This window comes from Watersipora subatra, chromosome 5, assembly GCF_963576615.1.
Source record: "Watersipora subatra chromosome 5, tzWatSuba1.1, whole genome shotgun sequence".
Taxonomy (NCBI): Eukaryota; Metazoa; Bryozoa; class Gymnolaemata; order Cheilostomatida; family Watersiporidae; genus Watersipora; species Watersipora subatra.
This window is the reverse complement of record NC_088712.1, coordinates 61,763,483-61,791,232: the sequence shown is the minus strand read 5'-3', so window position 1 is coordinate 61,791,232 and position 27,750 is coordinate 61,763,483. Positions and strand designations below refer to the sequence as shown.

Genomic DNA, 27,750 nt, shown 5'->3' with positions numbered 1-27,750 from the left:
ATTGTTTAGCCATTGGCCCTACTAAGTCCATGTAAATAAACAACTCACAGTGAAAGTCTTTAGATTTACAAAATAACATTAATCGACCGACGTTCTTTTGAGATTAATCAAACAAACGTATTACGTGATCTAGCTATAACTGGCTGACTATAATTTGGAGCGCTGCCAATTATATACCGCAAAACCTTGACAAAAACCACAATATTAGAATCAGAACTTGTTCAATAACTAATTAAACATTGCTACTGTTAATATAGAATGTTTGCTTGCAAATAATTTTAAAACAAAATAAGTCATACACAAAACTAACAGCATGGAAGTTTTTTTCAATCTAGAAACTTGCACCAGCAGTACTTCGAGGCTGTACAGTACATGAGCGAAGTAATGGATGGCTGTTATAATCCCATTAACTCGGAGGCAGACCGCATGGCATGTCATGGTAACTGCTGTGATAGGATTCTCACCTCATTTCATGATAAGGTTAGTACTTGGTAACAGATTTAGCTGTTGAGATGATTTGTTTATTAGTTTGATATCCAGAGCCACTCTAGTAAGCCTACCTAACAGTTTGACCACAGTTACTAGCACTTGGTAAACAAGCTAAATGTATTGCTATTGTTTCATATTTGCATTGAAGCTATTATAGATGCGGCATTGGGTAGCGACTCTGATTACAATCAATGTGTGATACTAGTAGCTCCTTTAGACAACAATCCAATTTCTTACAATCTATAGGAGAAAAGATGTTTTTATATGAAATTACAATGACTTCATAGTTCAAAATCAAGCGCAGGGTTTTTATCGGTCTGCAATGAAACATTTGTATAAAAAGCGCCATTGCAAATGCAATATGCGGCGTAAAATGGATAAGTTATCTCCGGTAACGGTGAAATGTTGAGATCTACACACAGCGCATGCCGTGGTAAAAATGGTAAATATCAAAAGTTTTGACAGTAGCTTATTGGAAATTCCATTCATCATGACACGCTGGTTTTTTTCCAGTGGTAATAACATGAGTCATTTTCGCACGTAGGTACTCGGTAAATAGCTTGCTAACATTATCACAGCTAGCTTGGCTATGTGTTGCAGCGCCGCATCCGCATGACTAAAGATGTCAACCTATATCAGCGAAGAAGAAGAAAGAGTGATTACAGCCATAATTCCTTTGACAGTAGATGAAGTTGAAGTGACTGATGGCACTCAAGGTATGTAGTAACTGTCGTAGGTAGTAGGTAGCATACTAAACTAGCTCCTGAAGGCTCTTCAAGTAAACCTAGTACTAAGGAAGGACATAAAAGTTATCATTCCTATTTAGTTCCTTGAACGTAGATGTACCACATAATTGCTGTATGCTAGCTGCAATCCAATGCAATAGAAATGCTGACCTTGGACTGTATAATGCATTTTGAACCAACACCTGCACTGAGTGTCAGTGGTTATGACAATGTTGGGAGAGTTGCATCATGTCATAGTCGTCCCAACTTGCTTGTATAAAGCCCGGTTTTCACCCCTCCACATGGAGTGGCAGTGCTGCAACTGGCAGCTACTGCAGGTTGCTGAGAACTAGCAGGCCGGTGAGAGTTGGCAGCAATTTTTCTGCTGAGATTGGCCACTAGAAAAGCTTAATTAGTTGAATTTTCTAGGGTCCCGGTGTAGGTTGCAGGATGTCGCCGGTACTGAAAACCGTGCACAGGCATGCATACAATTTCTGTAATTTCGATTTTCCGGTAATATATATTTCTGATTACAGTGAACAAATTAATACGACTTGGACCCGGAAACACACGTTATATTTTAACTTCATGCGTAAAAGATACCGTTGTTTAGCAGCAGTAAATTCCTTAATTGCGTGATCACCTCCTGTCCCATAGGTGCTGAAAATATACAGCCTCCTTGGGTACTGCCGATGACCGCAGGTCGGTCACAGTGGGATGAAAACCGGGCTTTGGATACTAAGCTTCCATGGAAAGGTATTGAGGGAGTTTCCCAGTTGCCTTCGATAGGTTTTCTGTCAGGATTGTCTCCCATAGCACAGCAACAATTTTTGACCGGAAGCCCTTCCTGACCCCTCCTCCCCTAACAGAGTTTTAATTACTAACCTGCTTCTTAGCAGCTCACGGTTTCAACCACCACACCACAACAATGATACATGCAGTTTATTATTGAATAAATATCCTGAGCGATTTGCAATCCTAAATATTGATAGTGAACTACAGTCGCTTGAATGGAAGTAAATAGAACTTTAGTTAATACCTACATGATAATATATTACTATATATTATTATATTATAATAGTACTATATTATAAAAGTACGTTTATACTAGGATGATTCATCAGAATTGCCTTTACGCTGACCAAGTCTAGTTGGTGAAAAATCAAAAGTGGTTGTAAAAACGGTTTTATCCCGGCCACAGACACAAGATCAGTATTATAGTGCTGGTAACTATGTTTATCCGATATCGATGGCTGTCATTGACAGAGTACAACATAGAGTTGACCAATCATATCTCGCAATAGCCCTGTAAATATAATGGTGATATCAAAGGATGAGCTAATAATAGCATTAATAGTGTCAGTAGGCCAACGATTTAAAATCAATACTAGTTAGTAGTTACTATAATAATCCTTTGCAGAAATGTATAACAAATCGTAAACAGACTAGATTCTAGTCACTAGAAGATATTCCAACTTGAACTCTCTCAGTGGAAACACAACTCCGCCAAACGGAAACACAGTTGCCCTGGTCTAAATACCCCTTAGCTCACACATCAAACCACATGTCACGCCTGCTTCTGATTGGAAGTATACGCAGGTTTAATAGCCAGACATTAACACTGGTGATCCATTGCCTATTAGTTCACTGTTTAGCAGGCTGCATTGATACCCAAGCGTCTAAGTTTTAATGCTCAACCTTTGTGTGGGGTATCATCCGTCTAGCTGCTTCTACGTGATGACCTTACGCTCTATTTTGTGGGCATGCTCACTCTCAGCTTTTACCAAAAGAAGTTCTATATAAAGTCTGTATTTCAGACTCTGTCTGTACAATTTATGGCGGAAGTATTAGTAGACTCTTTGTTGCAGCTACAAATGAAGGTTACGCAGAAGAAATTCAGCCTTATGAGGCGTTGGATATCCCATCTACAGTACCTAGAGAGGTAAGCTCATCTAATAAGGAAGTTCAATGACTTAAGATCACTATTATGAACATTGACAGCGAGAGCTTGTCATCATCCCCTTTCAAAAGATAAACAATGCATTGAAGGATTATGTAAAGCTTTAATGAACAGATGAGACGTTGCTCGCTCCCCTATAATAATAGAACAATGGGGCTCAACTCACTTGTTCTGGCTATTCCTTATCTTATAGGTGGTTGTTATGACCCCACCTTGACTTCGATTTTAAAAAAAACATATATATATATATATATGTACATTGTGCTACATATATATATTTTTTTGACCGCAGATTCATTTTTTTTCAGCTCGGTACAAGAAACTGAGAGGCTAATAGGCCTACTGAGTCGCCAAACAGCGATAGCATATCAACCCCCTCCCTCCTCCCCATGTGGCGTTGCAATGCCACCATTGAAACATCCGTGTTGCTCTCATTCTGTCGTGATTCAGAATTGCGGTTTGAAAGCAAAACGCTTGTGCAGTGCGCTAACTTTGTGCCATGGAAATGGACTTAGCGACCAACAGCATCGAACTTGTGTGCGTGCGTGCGTGTGTGCATAAGTCTTGCTTTTCTTTTACTTCATATGCAGACATGCACTGATATAAGGCGATGCACAACCATCGCTCTACTACAGCCCCCTATGGAAACATGCTTGTCAGCCCAGGGTGACGCTTCAGCGCTGACGCACCCGGTGTCGCTAGACTATCACTGCATGGAAATTTAATACATGTACTACTGAGTCAGCGCTACTAATACTGATACTAGGCCAGTCCCCTTTACTTCAAGTCCCATCTCTTAGTTGATTCTCAGAGATACAATCAGGCTTTATTCAATTGTTTCATTCCTTTGATAATTTTCTTACTCTAAAGGCCTCTCAAATCAACGATTAGCTGTGCAATTGACTGCAACGATGGACTGCTATGACGTGTTTTGCGATGAACGGCCAACGTAATCGCTGCTAGCGGGCAACACGATAAACTTTCAACATGTTGAACTTTGACACCGATGATCGCAACTATTAACATCTTGATTGGCTGTTTGTTGACAGCATCGGATCCAATTTCAACAATTATAAAGATTGTATCAATTCATATTCGCAAGCGTGGCGAAGAACTACGCTCCTCGCGATGAATTGCATAATCAGATTATTAAAAGACAACAAAAGGACCCGTGATATCACCAATGTAATTTCTAATTGGTTGTTGGTTAGCTATCATGTACAGCTAATCGTTCATAGCATGTACACCCTATCGTTGGGAATGACGTAAAATAGCTAACCATTGTAGTTCATCGCACAGCTAAACGTTGATTTGAGTGATAGTTGTACAGGCCTTAATTCTGTCTCAACAGTCTAAAATTGACTTTTGTTTAGTTGCTAGTTGCTACTCATTTATCAGGCGGCCAAGCCGGAGAAGACCGATAAGCAACTGAAGGATGAAGAGCGGAAAAGGAAGAACAAGGAAAACAAACGTAACAGTCGAAAACGATGTAAGGAAAAGTCAACCACAACCAAGAAAGTTGCTTTCTGGGATGAGCTCAACATACAGGTATGATAGCTAAAGTGGCAGTTAGTAGTTTCTCAGCAATTCCATTTACACTTGCTGTTTCACCTTTGATCACATTCACGGAAATCTATTAAATACATCACGCTAGGCTTTCATTTTATCTATCTAATAGTGTATACAGGCTACTTATCTACTTCTGTTATTGGTTATACATGCCGACTAAATACGTACTAGTGATAAACTAGATACAACTATGATAGACTATGATAAAAGAATCTTGACCAATCAAAATTCATCGTTTGAGGACTACACTCATGTCTATCCGTCGCTGCATGTGTAATAACCGGTACGCAATTGCTGTAGCTGATAGCTTACAAACAATACTCATAGTCTAACAGAACTTCTCTGTCCCTGAATAAAACGGCAAAAGAACTTTGTTTTTCATAGTTTTCCACACTCACTATGTTTCCCTGACGAGCATGATGCACAAGTTTGACCCAATCCGCAAGTTATCCGCATTATGGAAATGGCATAAATCCCCAAGCTAAAGGAGTTTTGCTAATTGTAAGGCTTTGTCGACTCTATCAAACTTGCGAATAATGGAAGCACCAGATTGCGAATGATGTGCATTAAAATATTGTGCAGGCTGTTGCATTCTAAATATTTTCAAACTTCAGCCGTTTTTATTCCGATTTGAGCAGTTTCAAACGCTCTAATGTTCCGAATGACGCTAAACGTGATAAGACTGCTTTGCTATTTATTGACCTGTGGGAGTCAATAATCACGACGCAGTCTAGTCTTGTTACCAAAATGCTGGCGAAATCGAGCGAATATCCATAGAAATGCTCAATTGCATGGTAACTCAACTTGCGCACAACACCAAATGCGCATCATGCTTGTATTGGAAACATTATGACTAAAGGCTGGCTCACTCTATGCCACCATATGCCGACATTGTCATCTCGGCAATTATTCGCCGAACGTGCCTCATAAACCTATGGCCTCTTCCAGAAAGATTAATGCTGTCAAACTTTCCCAATAGTTTGCCGAGCATCCTCGACAGTCTGTGCAATGTGCACCACTTTGGCAATGGTGGTTGGCTGTCGCGAATTGCTTGATCTATATTTTCTTTCATGAGCGTTTCTGCGGGACAAGTGTTTCATCATTGCCGTGACCGCATTGTATAATGATATATTATGAACTGTTCGCTAATGTAAACGCTTTGGGTTTGTGATAGTGTGAACATTGTTATTACAGACAATCACCGAAGTATTGTGTAAGTAATACTGACAAACGACGATATAGTGTATACCAGCCTATATATATAGTGTGTATAGTGTATATACACATACTATACTATATACTATATACAGCTGTATATAGTGTACACCTGCTACGTGTGTCGTAGTTGTCACTCTAATGAAGGCTTTGGTGGGTCCAAGAATGTGCTAGAGGTACCAAAGCTAGCTACGGCTGATGTTCTTAGAGGGTGCGATCTAACCACCTCTTTCTCCCAGATAGATTAATTCTGGTAGCAAATGCTTTCTTTTAATATAGCTGAAATGAGAATTTGTTTCTTGCGTTAATTCTTTTAGATATTAATAATTACCTATAGCCCTAGTGAAATATCTAAAATCATATCTATGTTTTGGTATTTCTAAAAAGCACCAAGAATTTATAGTTGCGGCTTCAAGCATCAAGTGAAAATATCAACAGTCAAACTATATATTATTTGGTTTTTTATGATTCTTGTATAAATTCTTGGCATAATACAGAAAAAATTTCTATTTGAAACGAAATTATTGCCAATAAAGTAATAAAAATAAAACCCTTTCGCGTGATTGGTTCGTTTTGTGCCTAATACTTAGTATAACTGTGTGAGAAAGATTTAACCTGCAGCGTACCAGAGAGTGTGCCAGCTATCTGTGTGCCAGCCAGTGTGCCAACCATCTGGGAAGCACTAGAGGTAGAACACTATTTGAGCGCTTTATGTGAGAAATTGAAAGCATTGTAAGTGATCGCTTTTAATTACCACTGGCCAGTTGTTTGTAATTAGGAGTGAAGCCCAGACTTCTGGTGGAAGAAAATAATAAAGTACTGATATCTGGTTAATGTGATAGAAAATGGGCTAAGAATTAGCATTGTTTGAGCTTTACAATAGAAATAACTCATTGTCATTGACATGAGTCGTTTATGAATAGTTCTATGTCATTCACACGAGCAATTCAGGAATAGAATATCTATGTTTTTCACACAAGACGTTTAAAACATAATAGTAGCTCTTGTTCCATAAGACTTGCCCGACTATTGGCAGGATCGGGCAGGTGCTAGTTGGCACACTCCCAATGCATTTATTTAAACAGAGTGAAAATTCAATGTGTTATTTAATGACAGGTTTGGCTCAGCAGTAAACAGATTAAAGATTTTAAGGTATCATTTCAATAGTTTCCTGGCTACGCAGTTAGAGCATGCGAATAGTTGGTTTATTGGTTTCATGATGCTTTATGTCCCACCCTACCAGCACCACTTCTAAGCATTTTTCACGTTAATTGAAATTAATTACCTCAATATAGAGCTTATTATTTCTGCTAACACACAAATAATACCAACAAAATTAGATTTGAGAAACATACAAGCATTCCGAACAAATTACACTGTGTTGGCCATAGCCCAATGCCATAGACATGACACTAGCATCTAGGGTCATATGGATACCCATATCAGTGCGACTGGAGATATAGGCACTTACATACAAAGCCTGGTAGATAACACTTTACATGTAGCCTAGCAACAATGTGAGAAGCTTCACTCCATCCTTATGAGAGTTATGTGAACACGATAGCAAAAGTAATACACACAATTATAAGATCTTTAAATACATGACACGGGTTCATATTGGTGAATCTTATTTCATAGAATTGCTCGGAAAATTGGACCAACTTTGACGATTCCCCTGCCAAGATGGGTAAACTCGACGATGAGTATTTGAAGAACAATTATGACCCTTCTGTTCCTCAAACTATACCTACGACGTTAGAAGAATATACCGGTGAGAATAAATACACCTTTGAACTGGTCTTTGCTTTGTTTTATTGTTCCTTCGTTGCATCAGTGTAAGTCACTCCTAGTAGTCATTGAAGGTTCCAAAAAGGAAACTGAACACACACATACATACACACTTGAATGTATATATGTGCATTTTTCAAAGTCATCCGTGTATATGTCTAACAATAGCTGTTGATATCTTGGAATAATAAATTTGTATCGCAGAAGATATGATCTCGGACCCTCCCATTCACCAGTCCGACACCTTACTATCTAAGCCACATAGCGGGATCAATTGGCATGGTGAAATATGTCAGTATATGGAGGCAAATAGGCTAGCGCTTTGGGTCATGACGTAAAGTCATAACTAGCTCCGTAGAAGCCGTAGCTCTTATTCGTAAGCTTACTCAAATTATTCATTGGCAATGTGCCAGGCTAATAGCAAGTGACAGGCAACTCTTATTACCTCTCATTGTTAATAAGGTGATTTTCAATACCCAGGCTACGCCGGATAGCACAGCTAGTACATGTATATAAACATGTGTAAACACAAGTATATATACATGTTTATGAACAGGTATACGTATGTGTAGATACATATAAATACACATTTGTAGGTATTATGTGTGTACATACATGTGTGCAGATGCGTATATACTGGAGTATATACATTTATACACATATGCACAAAAAGAAACTGAACGTAATGAGTATATATACATGTTTGTTTGCTTTATTTCATCAAAATAATACATGTATATGAATATATACAAAAGAAATGAAAGCTAGACAACGAGCATCCAGAGAAGGTGATGATGAGACCATGTGGGTGATAGCAAAGGCTAATATGTATATGCTAATATGTATATTTGTATATACCTTTGTTTACACATGTATACACTGTTAGATTATTACAATTAGATAAAGAACACAGTTTGTCTGAATGCTCAACATTTAATAAGTGTCTTTCATCAGTCACACACAATAGAGCATGAGTCATTAGAATCTTCCAGAACAGTGGGCGTGGTTAGCAACAATATAAGCATGGGGGTAGACAACTCTTAATAATACAACATACACATGCGACATTACATGTGTATACATGTGTATATACCTTTGTTTACACATGTATACACATGCGACATTACATGTGTATACATGTGTATATACCTTTGTTTACACATGTATACACATGCGACATTACATGTGTATACATGTGTATACATGTGTATATACCTTTGTTTACACATGTATACACATGCGACATTACATGTGTATACATGTGTATATACCTTTGTTTACACATGTATACACATGCGACATTACATGTGTATACATGTGTATATACCTTTGTTTACACATGTATACACATGCGACATTACATGTGTATACATGTGTATATACCTTTGTTTACACATGTATACACATGCGACATTACATGTGTCTACATGTGTATATACCTTTGTTTACACATGTATACACATGTGACATTACATGTGTATACACATGCGACATTACATGTGTATGCACATGCGACATTACATGTGTATACACATTTGGGAAAAGTATTTCATCATTTCCGCAATGGCATTGTGTAATAAGATTGCTATGCAGTGGACATTTTGCTGATGTAGACACGGACAGGTTTGTGATAGTGCGAACATTGTTATCATTGACGATCATTGAAGTGTGTTCTTAACACTGATATGCTGGGATATAGTGTGAGGTAGCCTTTGCTATTTATTAGGATCCCTCGTACCCCGGCATTCTTGAGTGCTATCAGAGACCAGCAGGTGTCATAATTATAAGTACAATTAATCACTATGTTTCCATGGTGCGCAGTACTGCGATGCAGCCCCCTCCGAAGTCGAGGGGATTGTACATTTCCATGCTGCGCAGTGGTTTTCAGCAAATTAGCAGAGAAGAGAAATTGTATTAATCGAAACGCCTGATGGAGAAATTGAATCGATCATGGACACCGAACGTCAGAAACGGTCTTTTTATACTTCGGTCATCATTATACTTTTATTTACAATACACATTCACAGGGTTTTACAAACCTTAACACAATTTTTTATAAAGCAATATTTTTAATAAGTATTTTTAAGTAATATATTATTTAAACGTTAATTTAGGACTTGCCACCTATTTTTCGAAAAGTGTAGGCATCAATAACAAAGTCTAGGAAAGTAATCACCTCATCATCCGCGTGGGTGCAGACCATAATTAAATATAGGTGAAAGAAGATCGGAAGAATAGAAAAAAACAAGATTAGCGGGATAACATTTGTACTAGTTTACGGCTCTCGAAGAATCCGTCTCCACACATGAGAGCTATGCGCAGCCACTGCGCAGTAGCTGTTTCCTTGCTACGAGTTTGCACTGGCTTCGCACTGATCAGTGCGCAGTGGTTTCAGTGCGAAGCCGCCGTTTCCATGATTCGGAGAGGGCACAACTCCGAAGCACCGCGCATCATGGAAACATAGTGATTCAGAAATGCGAATGGGTGTCATATTGTCCCAGTTGTCAGTGTCGTTTTACCAAGCTAAATGCTATTACTGTAGTTCAAACCAATTGATCTGTTTTCACAACCTCCAAGCTTGGTTTGAGGCTGGCATACTGGCATTCCTGCTTGCCATGAAAGATCACCGTGTGTAATAGCTATGCGCACAATTATTGTAGTATCTTAATCACATTTTTACCACATAATATGATTTTTATGGTTTTACATTTTTATTTTCTTTATGTATTATTCAGTCAGCATCAGTTTTTATGAGCATATATACAAACACTTTATTTCTCTTACTAAGACAAAGTAAACACACTTACTTATGTAATACGTAAAAAGGTGGCCTAGTGACTTAGAGACGCAGGTGGTAGCGTGTTTGGTTGAGAATCTCATGAACTGGGTTTGACATCTGCGGTTTGCAATCTTATTTCCTCACTCTAAGCATGTCTTCTGACTGACAGCCAGCAGAAACAGCTCTTATTATAGTAAAGAGTTAGATGTTTCATTCCAGCCTTTTGTTTGGTTACATTTGTGTTATCTAGCAATTAATTATCCATTATTGGGGGTCCTCCTATGTTTTGTGACGATTCTGACGACCCGACGACAGGGATATTTAAAAAGTGACAGACGAGACGACCATTTACCAATGTAGGTGGCGAGGATTGCATAAATAGGATTACTAAAGGTACGGCTGCACGTAACGAATTTTTTGTTGGTTCGGAGTTCTGGCCGAAATCACGAAAAACGCAGAATTAATCGGTCGAAATTCACAGAATTATTATTTGAGCTGTGCATGCCCACCGAGTTCGTCGACGAACGCTTTTAACAGATTAAACAAATTATTAGCGAGTGCGATTCTAGCAACTTTAGCAATTAGTATAGTCCAAGACATGTACCGTGACACACAATAAAAATACGAAAGCATTTCAACATAGAACGCACGATGTAACTGTCTAAGTCGCGCTATTATTAGTTAGCGAACACGACTTTAGCAAATTTTAAGATATATGTAGTCCGAAAACATAATGCGACACACAAGAAAATTATTACAGAAAGTTATCATGGTAAATACGATGCAACTGACTTGTTTGCGCTAGAGATGTCGACATTCTCTACCACAAAACTTTTGCTGCTAAAAAGGAAATATAATTAAAAAATAAACAAATTGTAGCTATAGCGTCCAAACAATAAATACATTCAATAACGCAATCCAAGCAGTTGCATCGTGTGTACTATGTTGATTTGCACTTATACTTTTACTATTGTGTGTCATTATACGTCTCTTGGACTATACTAATTGCAAAAGCTGCTGAGATCGTGCTCGCTAGCACGATTCTAGCAGCGCAGAATAATTCTGTGTGTTTCAATCATTTCGTGATTTTGGTTAGAACCAACGGAAATTTTGTTACGTGTTGCCGTACCGTTACTAACTTATTATTTGTTCATAAATCACCACGGTCAACCAAAACTTCACTAGTTTTGGTTTGAAGCATCTGGCCCAGCATTTATAGACTGCCAAATAATTAAAGCAATGAAATGCCACGACATTGACAGCAAATCCGTTTCCAAGTCTGTGACTGACAGTGATTATTAAAGGCAATCTCGGTCTATTTTCAGTACAAGAAATATAGCTCTAAAAACCTAAGACGGCTGTCACTCTTCGCGGAGTAATCAGCAACGCTCCCAAACATCACCAATATGTTTGTGAAGGTCGCTGGTTGAGCCATGCTTTTGGTTAGCAGAAGTTCAAACCTAGCGAGTTTCAGATTTTTAACGCAACCCAGTGCCACCAGTATAGATATTTGTATTAAAATAACGAATGTGAAGAAATTGTTGTTGAAAATTGAAAGAGCTTGTTTTGGTTACCAATTTGAAAAAGGTGACAGTGATTTTAAAAGTGACGACAGTGATTTTAAAAGTGACGACAGTGATTTTAAAAGTGACTATTCTGACGACAGCTTTGTGTGGTAGGACCACCATTATTATTGACTCCTTTGTAATGATTTTAATTGGTTCTACATTAAAAGTGAACGAATATCTCTGTATACGAACATCTATGGTTTTCTTTAGTGATTCGGATAGTAAACTTTCTTCTTCTCATCTTAACAGACTCGGACAAGCGAACAAGAATTTCTTAATGATGATATTTGTGTAAAAACTAATCATAAAATAACAAGATGGTGGTTAATTAGAACTTTTACGTTTCGATCTGACCAATAAGAAGTGGCTTGACTAACAATGCGCGCCTATTCTTTCATGCAACAGTTATGAACTAGGGCTAGGCCATCAGTACATGTAATAGAATAAACTACCAACTTCATGTGCTAATTTATTAAATGGAAATGAGTTGCCCAGCATGAACGAGAAAAACATCTGTATGTTGACCTCACACAGAAGTGCCAGTCAATGTTTGTAACACGAGTTTTGTAGCACTTTTCATCCCATTTCGTGCTCATGTTTCCAGGCTTTAACAATAAATTTGCCTTCCCAAGTTTGTTCTTTATTTCAATTACTATTTTATTATTTATTTATTACAATTATTTTATTTTTCTCATTTCAATTAATTCTTAATTGTTAATTTTTTCTTTGGCTATGTTGTCGAGGAAGTGACGTTTGCCATAGTATTATACTAGATGAATTCCCGGTGTTGCACACACAATAAAAACAGCTTATAAACAGTGGCAGGTAATGTAACTGTCATTAGCTTAGATGACTTATTAGCCAATATTATAATTAGCAAATTTGAGTAACTTAAGCTAGTAACTTTAGCTTGCTAAAATTGTTAAACTCACTATAATAAGAGCCGTGAGGCCAGCTTGTGTGGCGTTACGCATCACACAATGTCGTTATCCGTATTGTAACCGATATAATAATTATGTGCACAATTATTCCATTTCTTCGGAAGTAGCCCTTGTGGCTTAGTGGGTGGAATGTCTGCCTGTAGACCTAGAATTTCCAAGTACAAATCTTTTTCGTACAAATTCTCTTTCATATATTTCGTACTTAAAACTTTATTGCTTTAACTGGACAGATAGACAATGAGATTCTATGAACGGTATTGTATATATATCATATTATATATTATAATATATGGTATTTTCACGTATTGAAATAATAATTGGCTCTTTTCAGACGATGAGGACACCACCAGATCACTTGAAGAGGCAGCGAACAACTCAAAGGACTAACAGGAACAACCGGACGAGTATGACAATTTTCTCTCTTCGAAGTTATTGGATAAAATATTAAGTTAATTTTAATCGTTCAAAAAGCAAACCTGGTACCCTAATAGTTTTTTCCCGACTGAGAGAATTTTAGACAATTCCTTATTACAGCACTGATGAGCAATGAAATCAAACTAGAAAAGCAGTGTGGTGTGCTAATGAGTCACACACACTGACAACGTTTCTTACCAACACTCTCAATGTGGATGAGTGTTGGAAAAAACGATAATCAAAAGGTTACGACATTTTTAGAAGGAAAGACGATTCCTTGACTTAAAATGACCTAGCTAAAATTTCAGTTTCCGGCAGTTACTTACATTGAAGCTAACTATCTCCAGAAACTGAGTCATTCAATGCGGTTGCATGTCCTGGCGAGTGCAAAAAATATTTCCAAGTATTACTAGACAGGTCATGGCCCATTTTGCATAGGGAAAATCTCTGCATTGACAATGCGTTATTATATAAACGTATACTCATTCCTATAGACAGATGACAATCCCCGTTATTTATTTTTCTAAAAGGAAATATGGGTTATCCCAAAAAAACATTAAATGTTTATTTCTAACTTTTAGAAAAAAGACTCCTGAAAAACAGCCGATTTACTTATGGTATCAACTGAAAGTTGATATTTTAAGAAAAGGAGGCAATTTTATAAGCTTTCACTGGCCCACAGCAAGCTGCTGTTTTGCTGCTAATGAGCTTTTAGAAAAGCACTTTGCATTCAGCAAGATTAAATATGTGCTATAAGCTGCACAGATTTTGCTAGAATACAAGGTGTCACCAGGCGACGGTGTCACCAGCTGACGGTGTCATTAAGTGTCACCAGTCGACGGTGCTACCTATGCTTTGCCTTCGTTGCTCACTCCATGTTATGACGTGACTGACTACCATGTTATGTTACTCACTCATGTTTTTAATATTGATGTTTTGTCTTGATATATGTAATGATTTATTTGAGGCCAATTGTGCATTTTCTTTTATGAAAAAACTGGTACCGGTTGCTGTAGTTTTTATAGATTTTTATTAATTTAATATTTTTACATTTTAATAATATAAATAACTTATTATGCAATACCAAACGCTTATAATTTTGATCAGATACAACCTTTATCAATGTGGAAGACTTTCAACTCTAAATTACATGTATCTTCATATAAATCGGCAGTAGTTTTTTTCTCGGAAGAAAATGTTACAATATACTTTATGAACGTTAGAATATATTGGCTTCACTGATTTTGGTGGTACTTACAAATAAACTAAACTGAACATTTCACAAGTAAACAAAAACATCCCTTATTAAGTAAGCCTTTGATAATAAAAACCTTCCTACTGGGTTTTATAGCTTTAGCATAAAAAAGCAATTCATAAATATGCATTTAATTATATGATAATGCGTAGCAAATTGTGACTTTGTGTTCTGATAAACTGTTAAAACATAATAGTGGTAGCGATATAGCTACAGTATGTACATACCTGGTTAAAAATGCTGCTCCGAACAAGCCTGTTCAAATGGTAAAATACACTATTAACACTTGTCATGGTTGCCAAGCAACTTGCACTCTGAAGCATGGCCACGGTCTCCAAGCAACTGTCAATATCACTCATGGGGAAAAAATATTGTTATCGTGATGATTCACCATTTGGCAGCTTGCCAATTGTACGCCGGGCTACCTCATTATCACGTGAGGGAGAAATCTATACACGGCTAGGAGTGGCAACTGTTCAGCAATAAGTCAGGCCATCTATATAGAGTGCGGTATGGTCGAGTGTCATGGGATGTAGAATAAAGATTAGGGGTGTCATATAGCATGATGTGTCATGATGGAATGCAATATCGCCTGCTGTAGTTATATATGTAGCGGCGTGTTGATTGTTATAAACAACCCCATCACCATTTGTGCAACCCTGAAGTTAGCAAAAGAATGTTGACCCTTGACATGGCTTTGATCACTTTGCTACCTACATGTATATACTTAAACCATAACTGTCACGAACAACTTTTATTGTATTTACTAAGTAAATCAGACACGCTGATTCCGATTTTGTACTCAAAATAAAGATTAGTCCACTAACCTTCAAAGTCATTTAAGCTTTTTTAAAGCGTTTCAATATCCGTTTCGAAAAAACACAATCAGCATTACAAGCTCCGCCCATAAATATGTGACGAAACCTAGCTTTTTCAGAAACGGAAGTTCGGAATGTTTAGTCCGATTTAGAATAATAGAGATGGGTGTCTTAAAACCCATTATTATCTAAATCCAGCCTGTAAAATAATTTCAGTTTTTTATGAAAGGGATATAAACTATTTAAAATTGCTCGCAGCTCGTTACATGACGTTTAAATGGGCTGGACGCCGAGAAAAATGAGCTCAAAAAGCGCGGTTTTATCACAAGCTAGCGTTGTTATCGCGCTTTTTTAAATATGCAATGCTAACTAGCTTATCTACCTTTCAGAAAAGACTGATATTATTTTTAAGGCTGAATTTAGATATTAATGGATTTTAAAACACCCATCTCTATTATTCTAAATCGGTCTAAACATACCTACGTAACTTCTGTTCCTAAAAAGCTAGGTTACGTCACGTATTTATGGGCGGAGCTTGTTATGCCGATCGTGTTGTTTTCGAAACCGGTATTAAAACGCTATAAAAAATCTTTCATTACTCTGAAAGTTAGTGGCCTAATCTTTATTTTGATTACAAACTCGGAATCAGCGTGTCTGATTTACCTAGTAAATACGATAAAAGTTGTTCGTGGCAGTTATGGTTTAAGGTTAATGCTGTTAGTTGTATGCAATCTCAACTGTTTTCATTTTATGCCAACTGGTAAAATGGCCTTCTTGAGTTTAGATCCTGCGGCCTGTTTCATTTTTTGAGTAACACTTGCTCAAGCATTGACAAGCTTTAAATGACATGGTCTTTAATCCACTTGTATAGGAAAGGCAGTTTGTGCATTTTATCGGGCATCAAGTTCATAGGAGCTGTCATAAGGGTTTTGTTCAATCTTTCTAAAAGAGATGCTCTCTCTACAACATTACTAGCATTAGTGTGGTTGGTTACCCCGCTCCCACCATAGCTATTCTATAACTCAAGTTTGCAGGCTTTATACTGCTACTATATAGCAGAGCAGCTCATAAAGCTATGACTATATAATGCAAAATAGCACACAATGGCATATCACAAGACCCCTTTTATCGTATACAATGTATGTATTACCTACATGTATTATATCTAGCTATTATGGAGTTGCCTTCTCGTTCATAGTTGATTCATTCAGTTCCTTGTGGAATTTCCAAGACTGCTGGGAATCCAATGGAATCATTGGAGAAAAAGGCATTAAGCAAACCAAAAGCATTCCGCTCTGAACATTGTCTCTAGTACTGTGCTTATCACAAAAACTAGCGCCATAATTTGCTCAATATTCCAATGGGACCAAGTGTTGAACGTGGGAGTTTATTCGCTCAGACCAGCTTATGATAGATGTGTAAACATGGACCATCTTCCATTCCACGGGTGTAAGTATAAAATTATAAAAAAACGTTTATTTATGTTGTTCATCATGTTATCTGAGAGTCAATCTCTTCAATACAGTATAATGAAGTAATACGCCGCGCTGTCTATCTAGCAAGGATGTTTTCTTAATTGCAATAGAATAGAGCTTACATACGATGTACTTTCTAACTTTCTATTTCCGGTTTATCTCCGCCCTTTCAATTTCGATAAAAGCTTTTAAACAACAGGTGAGTTGCTCCTCTCCTATCAGCAAGTAAAGAAGAACTGTCTTTTTTAATAAGAAAAGGTATTAGTACTTACCTAATAACTTACAGCATTATTGCGCTAACAATGTAAGTTGTTAGGTAAGTATCTTGATAGGTAGGAATGGCTGATACATCCAAAACTGCTTAAAGCGATAATAGGAGTTGCGGGTCGACACACCAATCCGTTGAGCTGCGCAGAAAATAGAAACGATAAAATAACTTGGTTTTGGTTTCTACAGAGTAGAGTACAAAATATGACTACAAAAATACGTGACTAGCTGTTAAATCACGATGAGTAATAAAAATAGGTCGATGGTTCTTCTCGTAAATCTTAGTTTTTAGTAAGACAAGCAGGAGTTTACCTTTGACATATATGAAGTGTTCAACCAAATTTGCCACTATGAGCTGAACGTTAGAGCTAGTAAAGAAAACACATCAGTGTCACTAAGCAATCCAAAAGCTTTTTGAACTTGAACTAAAAAGGTTCCTCAGGCTTTTCATTCAATAATACTTTGTGTAATTGAAAATAAATTTATGTTTTTATTTTCTTTGAACCAAAATGAGAACTCAGGACGACTAATGGATGCTGCCTTTCTAGCTCTGTGTGATATACCATAATTTAATAAAGCTTTCTCTTTATTGAATCCTCCATTATACCAAACTTCCCCCTGCTACGCTTGACTTGACCATTAGACATACATCAGGCTTGGTGTCAACATAATGTATAGTCACTAACGCCTGTGGTAATTCCATTATGCCAAAATGGAAATTTTGCTTGGAAAATGGAAATTCCAAACAAAGGGTTGTAGCATAACAATACAAGATGGGGGTATTGAAACTTAATTTTTTTACTAGTCTAAATGCAAATATAATTTTAAAAAGTTAAAACTAAAAAAATTGTATTCTTTAATAATGATTTTGTAAAATAAATTACAATATCTGAGAGAAAAAAGACATCCGATGAGAATATTTGATTTTGGTGCGCCCCTTGCAAGCTCAATGGGGAAAAACCTTTATAGCGGTCTGGAAATTTGCTGTGATCTGGATTTTCCAACTGGTACGGCACTAGTAATGACTTACTTTTGATCCTCCTGAGAAGGGTTTTAAAAAAAATGACAAACTTGTCGAGTTACTTACCAAGAGAAGCAACTGAAGGTAAGTTTTATTATTATACTGTGTCAATATAGTAATTTACTTTATTTATACTAGTTTCTTTTAACAAGGAAGGGGAGCACTCAAACATCCCTTTTCCTCTTATGACTCTAGTCTATAGGAACATGAGATATGTTGACCTAATTTCCCTACAAGGGTCCAGATGTCTTTCTTCTCATCATAAAGTTAAAGATTTAAGTAGTCATATACACGCCTACTATTCTTAATATAAACAAGGATGTCTTTATGGAAGGGAATTAGTGCTTTCCCCAATGTTCATGACTAAAATCCCCTCACATAAGATTTTGTTTCCCTGGATGGTCTAGTAACTCTAGTTATTAGCAGCGAGTAGATAAACTACTGTTTATACATTTATGTGTTCGCTATCACTAGTTTAATTGTCATTAACATTAACATCACATCAGTAGTTTAATAGATTTGTACTCACTGATGGGTCAACTCATGCCATTATGCAGTCACCGCTGATTTTGCTCACAATAAAGTTGACAATGGCATTCATGTGGGAGTAAACAATCTCAATGATTATGATTGTGGATGATTCACACCTAGTTATGATAGGCATAGTAGTTAAACCTATAACAGCCTGATTCACACCTAGTTATGATAGGCATAGTAGTTAAACCTATAACAGCCGACAGTTGATGTTGTCGACAGTACCAAACGTGTACAACTATGGCCCAGTCGTTATACAGCCTCGTTAGACCTATATTTCTTCAACTTTTAGTTGATTAAAGTTTTGAAGTATGGTCTTAGCTCATCTTTAATAAAAACGCTAGCTTCAAATTTTTAATATTTGATAAACAACATGTTGCTTTGCAACCAGCACAAACACTATGTTGCCAATAAGGCATTCCGTTAATATATAGGACATATCTACTCTTCGCCTCAAAATCTTAACTATTCTCAATACCACACTCTTTTGCAGCTGACTTGTGTTGATCGTTGCCGGTATTTAGACAAGCTAGATTTGACCTTGCTTTAACCTTTGATTTTGCTATTTCCCCCAATGCACCTATGGCAACTGGAATTACAGTTGCTCCTATATATACTTTTACTTGTGTGTATATCAATCTAAACAGTAGTTTGCTGTGTGGTATGTCCACATAACCTCTCCTTACAAAAAGATAAGATATTGAATCAAGTTATCTGGTTGCCAAGTTATTTGATAGGAACCCTCTGTTTAAGTGACACCCACACTTTTCTTGACTGATACTCTGCACATAACTACTGTATACAAAGATGACCATGTACAATGTACTTTTTATTTCATATATTTCAAGAGTTGCCGCAGTGTGTCAATCAGACTTGTGAAAACTGTTGAAACAAGTATTTTTATGCTTCATTGCACACAATGTGATTTGAAGAAGGGCATGGGAATCTGGTCTCAGCTAGTCCTAATATACATGTAAAGCTTAAGCCTGAATCCCATATCGATTGCGAGACGTGCGCAGCATAACGCTTGCGACGCTAGGCTTGGCGGCATATGTTCACATAACAGCTGCATCGCTAAACATAATCGCGTAATCAAATAAAATGTTTGCTCGCCATGCTGTTTCTATAATGGTGACCTTCACCCGTACAGTGCATTTCGAGAAGGTTTTGCCTGCGGCCTTTTGCGAAATTTGAACAGCGCTAAACTATTGCGATGCCGTCGGCAACTGCCGGCGGTCCTTGGCGGTAACCGGCGCATAGATTCCCATTTCACCGCTAATAGCCTGCGGTGCTGTCGCCGGTGCTCTGCGACATATATGGGAACCAGGCTTTAGACACCAATGGACGCATTAGCGTAAGATTGAAATCTCAAAATATACAGCAAATCCTGACTGTCTGTCTGAACGCTAGGTTTACACTAGAAGTTTTAGGTCAAAACAGGTCAATATTTTGTAAATAGCAAACTTCCTTCTGTACGTTTTAGAGAATTGTCAGATTGCTAGAATGTCCAAAGATTAGTATCGTAACCTGTTCAGAAAAGGAAGCCGTATGTTTGTATGTATGTATAACTTTTTATTGACAATAGGTTCACTAACAAAACGATGTTTTTTTGTTACACGCCAAAAACAAATGAAAAGACAGAAATCAGGAATTATTGAACAAAAGTTTTTTTAAAAGTTTGTAATCTAATAGTATTGCAGAGGAGTCGGGATAATGAATTAAAGGTCGTAGTAATGAAAAGTTCATAAACTGAAGCATATGATGGTGGATGTAGTATGGATGGGGTAAGATTGCCCAGTTGTGCTCACAGACAATGGAAGAATAAGCAATTTATATTGGCGATGGACATCCATTTTTCTCCTCTAGATTCTGGGTAACGATTTCTGAGCAGAAAGTCTACTCTCATTGTCGCCTTCAAAATGGCTACTTCTACATATAGACATGCTAATTGGATAAGGTAGAGCAAACTTGTATTACGCACTACTCAAGGGCAAGAGTTTCAATAGTGGAATAGTCATGGATACAAATAAAATATATCATTCAAGTGATTCTCAGGCTTTCAGAAGCTGCCTGTTCCATCACAATGGGCAATAACTGCTTCCTGCATGTTGGCAGCCAACCAAATTTAATCAGATTTTTCAGTATAAACAGGCTAGGTACACTATACTACCTGGTTTTTAATGATCTGGCCATCCCAGTGTTCAAAGGAAGTCTAGGAAGGTTGCCACTTCAGATGACAGTTAATAGCAACCGTTCAATTTTCTCCTATCACTGCTAGCCTCTTGATATTACTGAAGCATGACGGCTTACTAATGAGATATGGCTTGTCATTTTTGTAATATAATTATTGTAATACTAGTGGAATGCCCGGCATTGCACGAGTATTAAAAATCAGCTTATAAACGGTGAGAGGTAATGTAGTTGCTTGCCACTTGCCATTAGGCTGGCATACTGCTAATGACTAACTTGAATAAGCTTCCCAATAAGAGCTGTGAGAACAAGCATAAAATCACGTTGCGCCATAACGGAGAGCGGTAGCGTATTTTCACCCACATAGCGACATATATCACCTGATGAATCCACCAATCTTGAGTAGCTTAATTTGTAAGATATTTGCCTAGCGAATGAGAGGCTCCGAAATCAAATCTTCTGCAATATGGATTCTTTATTCTAATATTTTACTAGCTATAGCTAGACAAACCGAAGTACACAAACATGAACTTTGAGATTTATATATATATAGATTAGCAATTCTCAGAAACTAGATAAACTCTTTGTTGCACAGTCAAACCATCAGACAGTTGAATATTACTCCATTTTCGGAACTAGTTTGTATGTTGAACCGGACGGATGTTGCTGAAAGGTTTTTATAATAATACATGATAATTCACTAAATTCAGTCCGCAATCCGAAAACGGTTTAAAAGCTGTATATCAAACCATTTATTTCATTGGAATGACTAACTGGTTTTTTATGATTCTTGTATGGCATAATTTGAAAAACATTTCTGTTTCAAATGAAATTATTGCCAATAAAGTATTAAAAAAACCTATAATAACTCTTTAATAGATGATGTCAGCAATTAAGCATCGGAATAAAACCAATAAATTATCCAAAATAATTTTGAAACTAAATGATATATAAGCTAATTTAGCAAAGTAACAAATAACAAAAAAGGTTGCCATTGTTGAGCTACCCTTGACATGCTAATATGGAAGCATATATTGAGCAATGCGTAGGTTGAGAAATAAAGATAGAAATATGCAGAATAACTTACCTCAACTTAAATGAGGTCTATATATTTTTTCCATTTTCCCTTTAGTTTTCATCTGCTTCGTCAGTTTTGCTTAAGAAGTCGCAATGAAATTACTTCAACGTAAATTTAAAAATTGGTATGCAAAGTGAGGTAAAGGGGCAGACAGGTTTGCCTTTGTGAAGCAATCTGTAATCGCTCAGCTCATACACGAGCATTTAATGCAGGTAAATGGCAAAAGATTAATCTTGTCATTATAGTTATCCAGCTAACCGAGAACTCGACTAACTAACATTACTCTCTATCAATACAACTGATGTTCTATGGCTGATGCAAATAGTGATGCAATATAATGATGTAAACTGCACAGATATTAATATTTCTTTTGCACTAAAAAATGAAAGCAATCTTTGTTTATATAAGCATAAATAAAGTATTGCACGCACAACATTTAAAGTACAAATATTTCAGCATTTCAACAGCTTATCGCAGAAAGGGCTAACCAAACAATGAAATTTTAAAATCTAGTTCAGCTTAAAACCAAGCAAGAAAAAACTGAATATTTAAAGCTGTTAAAGTTCTTGATTCACACTTTCTTCCAGACAGTTGTAATCAGAGGTTGGTCTTTACTGTCATGCTAGATCTCATATGTCTTTCGCTTTACCACAGACCAAGAAAAGCTGCCAGACAAGATTTTAAACACAGAAGATGAGGACTCGCAGAGTTTTTCAGGACAGGAAGAAAAGTACGATTCAGATGAGCCAATCAACTTAGCAGTCACTCCAGAGCCCATTATTGATCATCCAATCACTTTGGAGAACACTCCTTCCAAGTACTCATCTCATCTTCCAGAAAATGGGATTCCAGAGCTCGATGAGTTCCATTCTTCCGACTCTGAATCTTCATCAAATGGAGACAGAGATCTACTTATACCTGACCTTGACTTTCTAGATGCTGAGAGTGATGCCTACGCGTTGTCAGGCACCAAAAAGGTGAGATATCTGTTCTGATGTAAAAAGCTGTAGGTATGTCAAAACACTTAAGCCTGATTACCATTTACGTCTCAAAGCACCGGCGACAGCACCGCAGGCTATTAGCGGTGAAATGGGAACCTACGCGCCGGGTATCGCCAAAGACCGCCGGTAGTTGTCGGCGGCATCGCAATAGTTTAGCGCTGTTCAAATTTCGCAGGCAAAACAGGCCGCAGGCAAAACCTTCCCAAAATGCACTGTACGGGTAAAGGTCACCATTATAGGAACGGCATGGCGAGTGAACATTTTATTTGATTACGCAATTATGTTTACGATATTATTAACGATGTGGCTTTTATATGAACAGATGCCGCTGAGCCTAGCGTCGCAAGTGTTTTGCTGTGCATGTTACCGCTGGAGTCTCACAATCGATATGGGAACCAAGCTTTAGAGGATGTACATTGCAGAACTTTTTCTGACGCAGTATATATTGAAGTCTTCAAGTAAGGATGCATTCGAATCAATCGCCTAAATCGCGAATTTTAATCGCTTAAATGAGTACTCCTGACAAAACATCCAAAAGCATTTAACGTTGATTGGAGCTCATCTAGTCCTAAGTGTAATCATAGACTCAATGACTCATAGATCTCTGTTCGTTGCTTTTATTGACCTACTCATTGTTTACTTTATTGATGACTCATGGGGGAATCCAATAAAACCATTTTTGCATGCACCGAGTGCATTTATTACAAGTCAAGCTTTCGGTAACCACAGCATAGAAACTTGAAACTATTTACATGTATAATAATAGTCTCGAAACGCAGGTCTGAATGATGCACCAACATGAATGCCCTTATCTAATGTTGGTACATCTATCTGACTCCGTTATCCATACCCCAACCATGGCAAAAGCTACTGTAATTCCTCAATATTAGCAATACTACATAATTGGATTACCAATGCCCACAAAAAGCTCAATCACGCACCTCCCATGTATCTAAAAGCAGCCTAAAAGAAACTTAACTTCACTCCATTATTCTGTTTTACAGCTCGAAACGAATGATCCACAAATACTACAGAGACGAGACAGAAACAAAAAAGCTGCTTCAGCATGTCGCAAGAGGCAAAAGGAAAAAATAGAAAAGCTAGAAGAGGTAAGTCAAACTACTTATAATTGCACATTTATTGGGCAGGCCATATTCACTTTTATAAAAATGATGTTTCACATACTTGCTGCTAAGATATACCGATATTCGCAAATATTCCATCTATCCTATTCCAAAGAATATTGCTGCAACTCACTGCTGAAAAAGCAGAATGGAATGCACAAAGTGAGACTTGAAGTCGCACTCTATTTCTTATGAATACTTATAGAGAATATGGATTACTAACAACTGTTGGCCCTTTGATGACCTCCAGATATCCTATCTGGCGGAATCCTACAATAATTCTCAAATAACAAAAAATAATTCATGAGGCAAAAGGAAATCTACAACGCCGAAATATTGTGTCTACCCGTACTGCTATTTGAAAGATCATCTATTCAAACACACGGAGCATAACTAGAGTTATGTTACTTATTTGTCTAGATTTGATCCTCCTTGTTGCCATAGATACTGTATTTAGCTTGGCAACCATCAGCACATGTCTGCAAAGCGAAATGACTTAAGAATAGAAATCAAAACGACATTGATTGCTTTCATGTCTCATTAAAAAAAGGCTGATTTCATCATCCCATTGGCTACTAAAACTTCAACTAGTGAAGTTCTTATCAGCTGCCCTTGTTTTCAATATATTTCACTTTAGGGTGGCCATTTTTAAATTGGTGATTGGTTACATACTTGTTGATTGTCTGTGTTTTCTGATGACCATATTTTTGTGTGTAGAAAATAATTTAAATATCAGGAAGTGCAAATGTTGACTCCTAGACCTTGTTATGATAGGGTGCTGGCTGTCTCCGTCACACATTCTTCTGACTACAAACCGGTCCGAAAGATGTGAAAAGTTGACAAACTGTATTCGGAGTATATTACTAGAAAGTAGAATACTCAAATATTTGAGTGTAAAACTTTGAAGCCTGGTCTGATATAATTTGGAGTTGTTTTTCCACCTGATCCTAAACCAGAGTAAACTTGGCTGCGTAGTTTTTTTCGTGCTTCTAATTTACGTAGGGTTACAAAATTCTGGTCGGTTTGAGCATAATATTTTTAAGAAGAACTTCAAAATTTCAAGTTAATAAAAGTATTAATTTTTGAGATATTGCCGAAATATTGAAGGCACTTCTAACCAGCAGAAAAAATAAGAAATTGCTGCTGACAGAACACTAGTTTCTTATGACACACTGATTAAGTTCTTGGTAATGAAGAATAAAAAATAGACAAAACTAAAAAGTTTTTCCTCAGCAACAAGAGCATTACAGTAAAATTATTGGTTTTTCTATTTAAAACAAATATACACAATATATCAGACTTTATGTACTGCAACCATCCTGTTCTGCTAATTCATCTCCAGAACATCACTCCTTCGAAAGGTGATGAAATTAAATCTAACTACTCTGTTTGATTTCCGCTTGTTTCATTGTATTACAAAAGCTTGGAACTTCAAATGGTATTCAGTTCAAAAAGGACTTTTGCTATTCTAAGTACTTTTACAGTCGATGGAAAGTTATTAATACCTTCCAGGATGAAGAGCCCTGCTTATACATGTATATACATGGTTAGGACTCAAAGGGTCAAGGATGATAGTGACCATGATTAAAACAAGCACCTCTGTTAGTTATCATTGCTTTAATAAAGATCAAATTAATTTTTCTATCGAGACGAGCAGAACGATACATCTGAATATTGAAATGACAATATCTTTTTGCTTATCTCATCGAGTGGTTACTCTTAAAAAAGATTCCTACATATTTGTATACCTTTAAGCGGTGTTGATTGACCTGCGACGACAGAAATCTAACTGATTACGATCTCCTCATCAATCTAGCATAACAAACTTGCAAAGTTTGTGTTTTCCATTAGACCCTTTCATCGCGTAGCCTGTTTAACTTCAACATGCTAACTGTTTGTTTATTCAATTTCCAAGCAACTTTTGTAGACGGTAAAAAAATTGACGAAAGAAGGGAGAGAGTACGAAAGGCAGATTCAGTTGACAAAAGATCAGATCAAAAAATGCCAGACAATGTTCAAAAACCATCTTCCTAAGTGCCGGCTCCTGGCAAATGCAAACCAGAGATATAAGTTGGCAATTAGTCAGCGGAGGCAGCGAACAGCTGTTACCTTGGCGAAGCGGCAACAAACAGAAGTGTTTGCAAAGCCATATCCCGTTAGCAGGAGGTAGCATCAACTAAACAACAGCCTGCAAACTGCTGTGCACACGGACCGCAGCTGAGCTCATAGATCCCCCTTGGAGGACTAGAGAGTTACCTGAACACTGACTAAAAAGCAATAACTTGCTTTCATAGGCGTTATAAAGTGTTCAAAAACTTAGTTAACTTGATTATCTATATTTATGCTCTGAAAATACTTTTCTGCAACTAAACTCTACTATGCAAAAGATTGAAGCTATACTGAAGCCCTTACAGGTTAACAGCAAGACTTTGCTCCACTTTGTAACAGCCGAACCAGCCAGTAATTCTGAACCAGGACATAACATTTAACTAGACTTGAATCCAAATGTTATTAGAGATGATTCACCAAAGAAAGTTCTTCTTGCTGATTCATGTTGTTAGTAAATTAGTCTGATTAGTCAGTGACAGCACTGAGTTTATTGTGGGTGAGGCAAATATGAAAACTATTTTGCTGTGGGATTTATCCATACCTAAAGATACTTTTACGGGTCATATACTATTACTTTATACATTTAGCCATCCTTGTACATGATGTATATAATATAATAGCTGTTATTATGTTGTTATACAAATCTGTTTGCTTTTACTTTTTGTCAGACATAATCTTAGCGACACAACTTTGTGTACTATTTTCACACATGCTAATGATTGACTAAGTACTTGACACATTATTCCTACTTTGAAAGTCAAGTTTCAACGCGTAACCCCAATATTGGGTGCTTCAAGATGAATACTGTGACACTGAGTCCTTTTATAGCATCACCTCTGGAGTTTTTTTTATAATTTTTGATATGTGTATATACCTGATTATAAGATGTTGTACATGTGGATAACATTATTAATAAACCAAATATTAATTGATAATTTATATAAATTCATATTCTAGTGAGGAGCTAGATAAGTGATATCTTAAAAGTAAAGGTTTACTTTTTGACAAGTGTACAAGATACGAACACCCTGATAAGTGTACAGGATACAGATAGTCTGGTAGGTGTACAGGATACAGGCACCCTGATAGGTGTACAAGATACAGAAACCCTGATAAGTGTACATAATACAGATACTCTGGTGGGTGTACAGGATACAGATACACTGGTAGGTGTACAGGATACAGATACTCTGTTGGGCGCACAAGATATAGAAAATCTGATAAGCGTACAGGATACAGATAGTCTGGTAGGTGTACAGGATACAGACACCCTGGTAGGTGTACAAGATACAAAAACCCTGAGAAGTGTACGGGATACAGATACTTTGGCGGGTGTACAGGATACAGATACACTGGTAGGTGTGTAGGAAACAGATACTCTGATAGGTGTACAAGATACAGAAACCCTGATAAGTGTACGGGATACAGAT

The 27,750-nt window shown here is 37.1% G+C and overlaps 2 protein-coding genes across 4 annotated transcripts; both read left to right on the top strand.

Annotated features, from left to right (window-relative positions):
• Window positions 1-418: 418 nt before the first annotated feature.
• LOC137396799 (uncharacterized) lies at window positions 419-14,549 on the top strand. 2 transcript variants are annotated; one of them, XM_068083110.1, is made up of 6 exons: window positions 419-480; window positions 1,090-1,205; window positions 3,083-3,156; window positions 4,573-4,722; window positions 7,597-7,729; window positions 13,366-14,549. In XM_068083110.1, the coding sequence occupies exons 2-6, from the start codon at window positions 1,112-1,114 to the stop codon at window positions 13,419-13,421; spliced, it is 507 nt and encodes a 168-aa protein (XP_067939211.1). In that variant the 5' UTR covers window positions 419-480; window positions 1,090-1,111; the 3' UTR covers window positions 13,422-14,549. The 2 variants fall into 2 exon arrangements, with proteins under 2 accessions (XP_067939211.1, XP_067939209.1); XM_068083108.1 differs by lacking the exon at window positions 419-480 and adding an exon at window positions 838-931.
• A 2,275-nt stretch (window positions 14,550-16,824) lies between these two features.
• LOC137396747 (uncharacterized) lies at window positions 16,825-27,255 on the top strand. 2 transcript variants are annotated; one of them, XM_068083054.1, is made up of 4 exons: window positions 16,825-16,970; window positions 22,741-23,063; window positions 24,092-24,196; window positions 26,139-27,255. In XM_068083054.1, exons 1-4 carry the CDS (start codon window positions 16,946-16,948, stop codon window positions 26,379-26,381), a joined length of 696 nt encoding a protein of 231 aa, XP_067939155.1. In that variant the 5' UTR covers window positions 16,825-16,945; the 3' UTR covers window positions 26,382-27,255. The 2 variants fall into 2 exon arrangements, with proteins under 2 accessions (XP_067939155.1, XP_067939154.1); XM_068083053.1 differs by lacking the exon at window positions 16,825-16,970 and adding an exon at window positions 18,274-18,368.
• The last annotated feature ends 495 nt before the right edge of the window (window positions 27,256-27,750 follow it).

Coding starts and splice junctions, on each gene's coding strand:
- LOC137396747 (XM_068083053.1), top strand. CDS start 18,326: ATGACAAACTTGTCGAGTTACTTACCAAGAGAAGCAACTGAAG. Junction 18,369..22,740: donor ACCAAGAGAAGCAACTGAAG/GTAAGTTTTATT, acceptor GCTTTACCACAG/ACCAAGAAAAGCTGCCAGAC. Junction 23,064..24,091: donor CGTTGTCAGGCACCAAAAAG/GTGAGATATCTG, acceptor TCTGTTTTACAG/CTCGAAACGAATGATCCACA.
- LOC137396799 (XM_068083110.1), top strand. CDS start 1,112: ATGTCAACCTATATCAGCGAAGAAGAAGAAAGAGTGATTACAGCCATA. Junction 1,206..3,082: donor AGTGACTGATGGCACTCAAG/GTATGTAGTAAC, acceptor TCTTTGTTGCAG/CTACAAATGAAGGTTACGCA. Junction 3,157..4,572: donor CATCTACAGTACCTAGAGAG/GTAAGCTCATCT, acceptor CTCATTTATCAG/GCGGCCAAGCCGGAGAAGAC.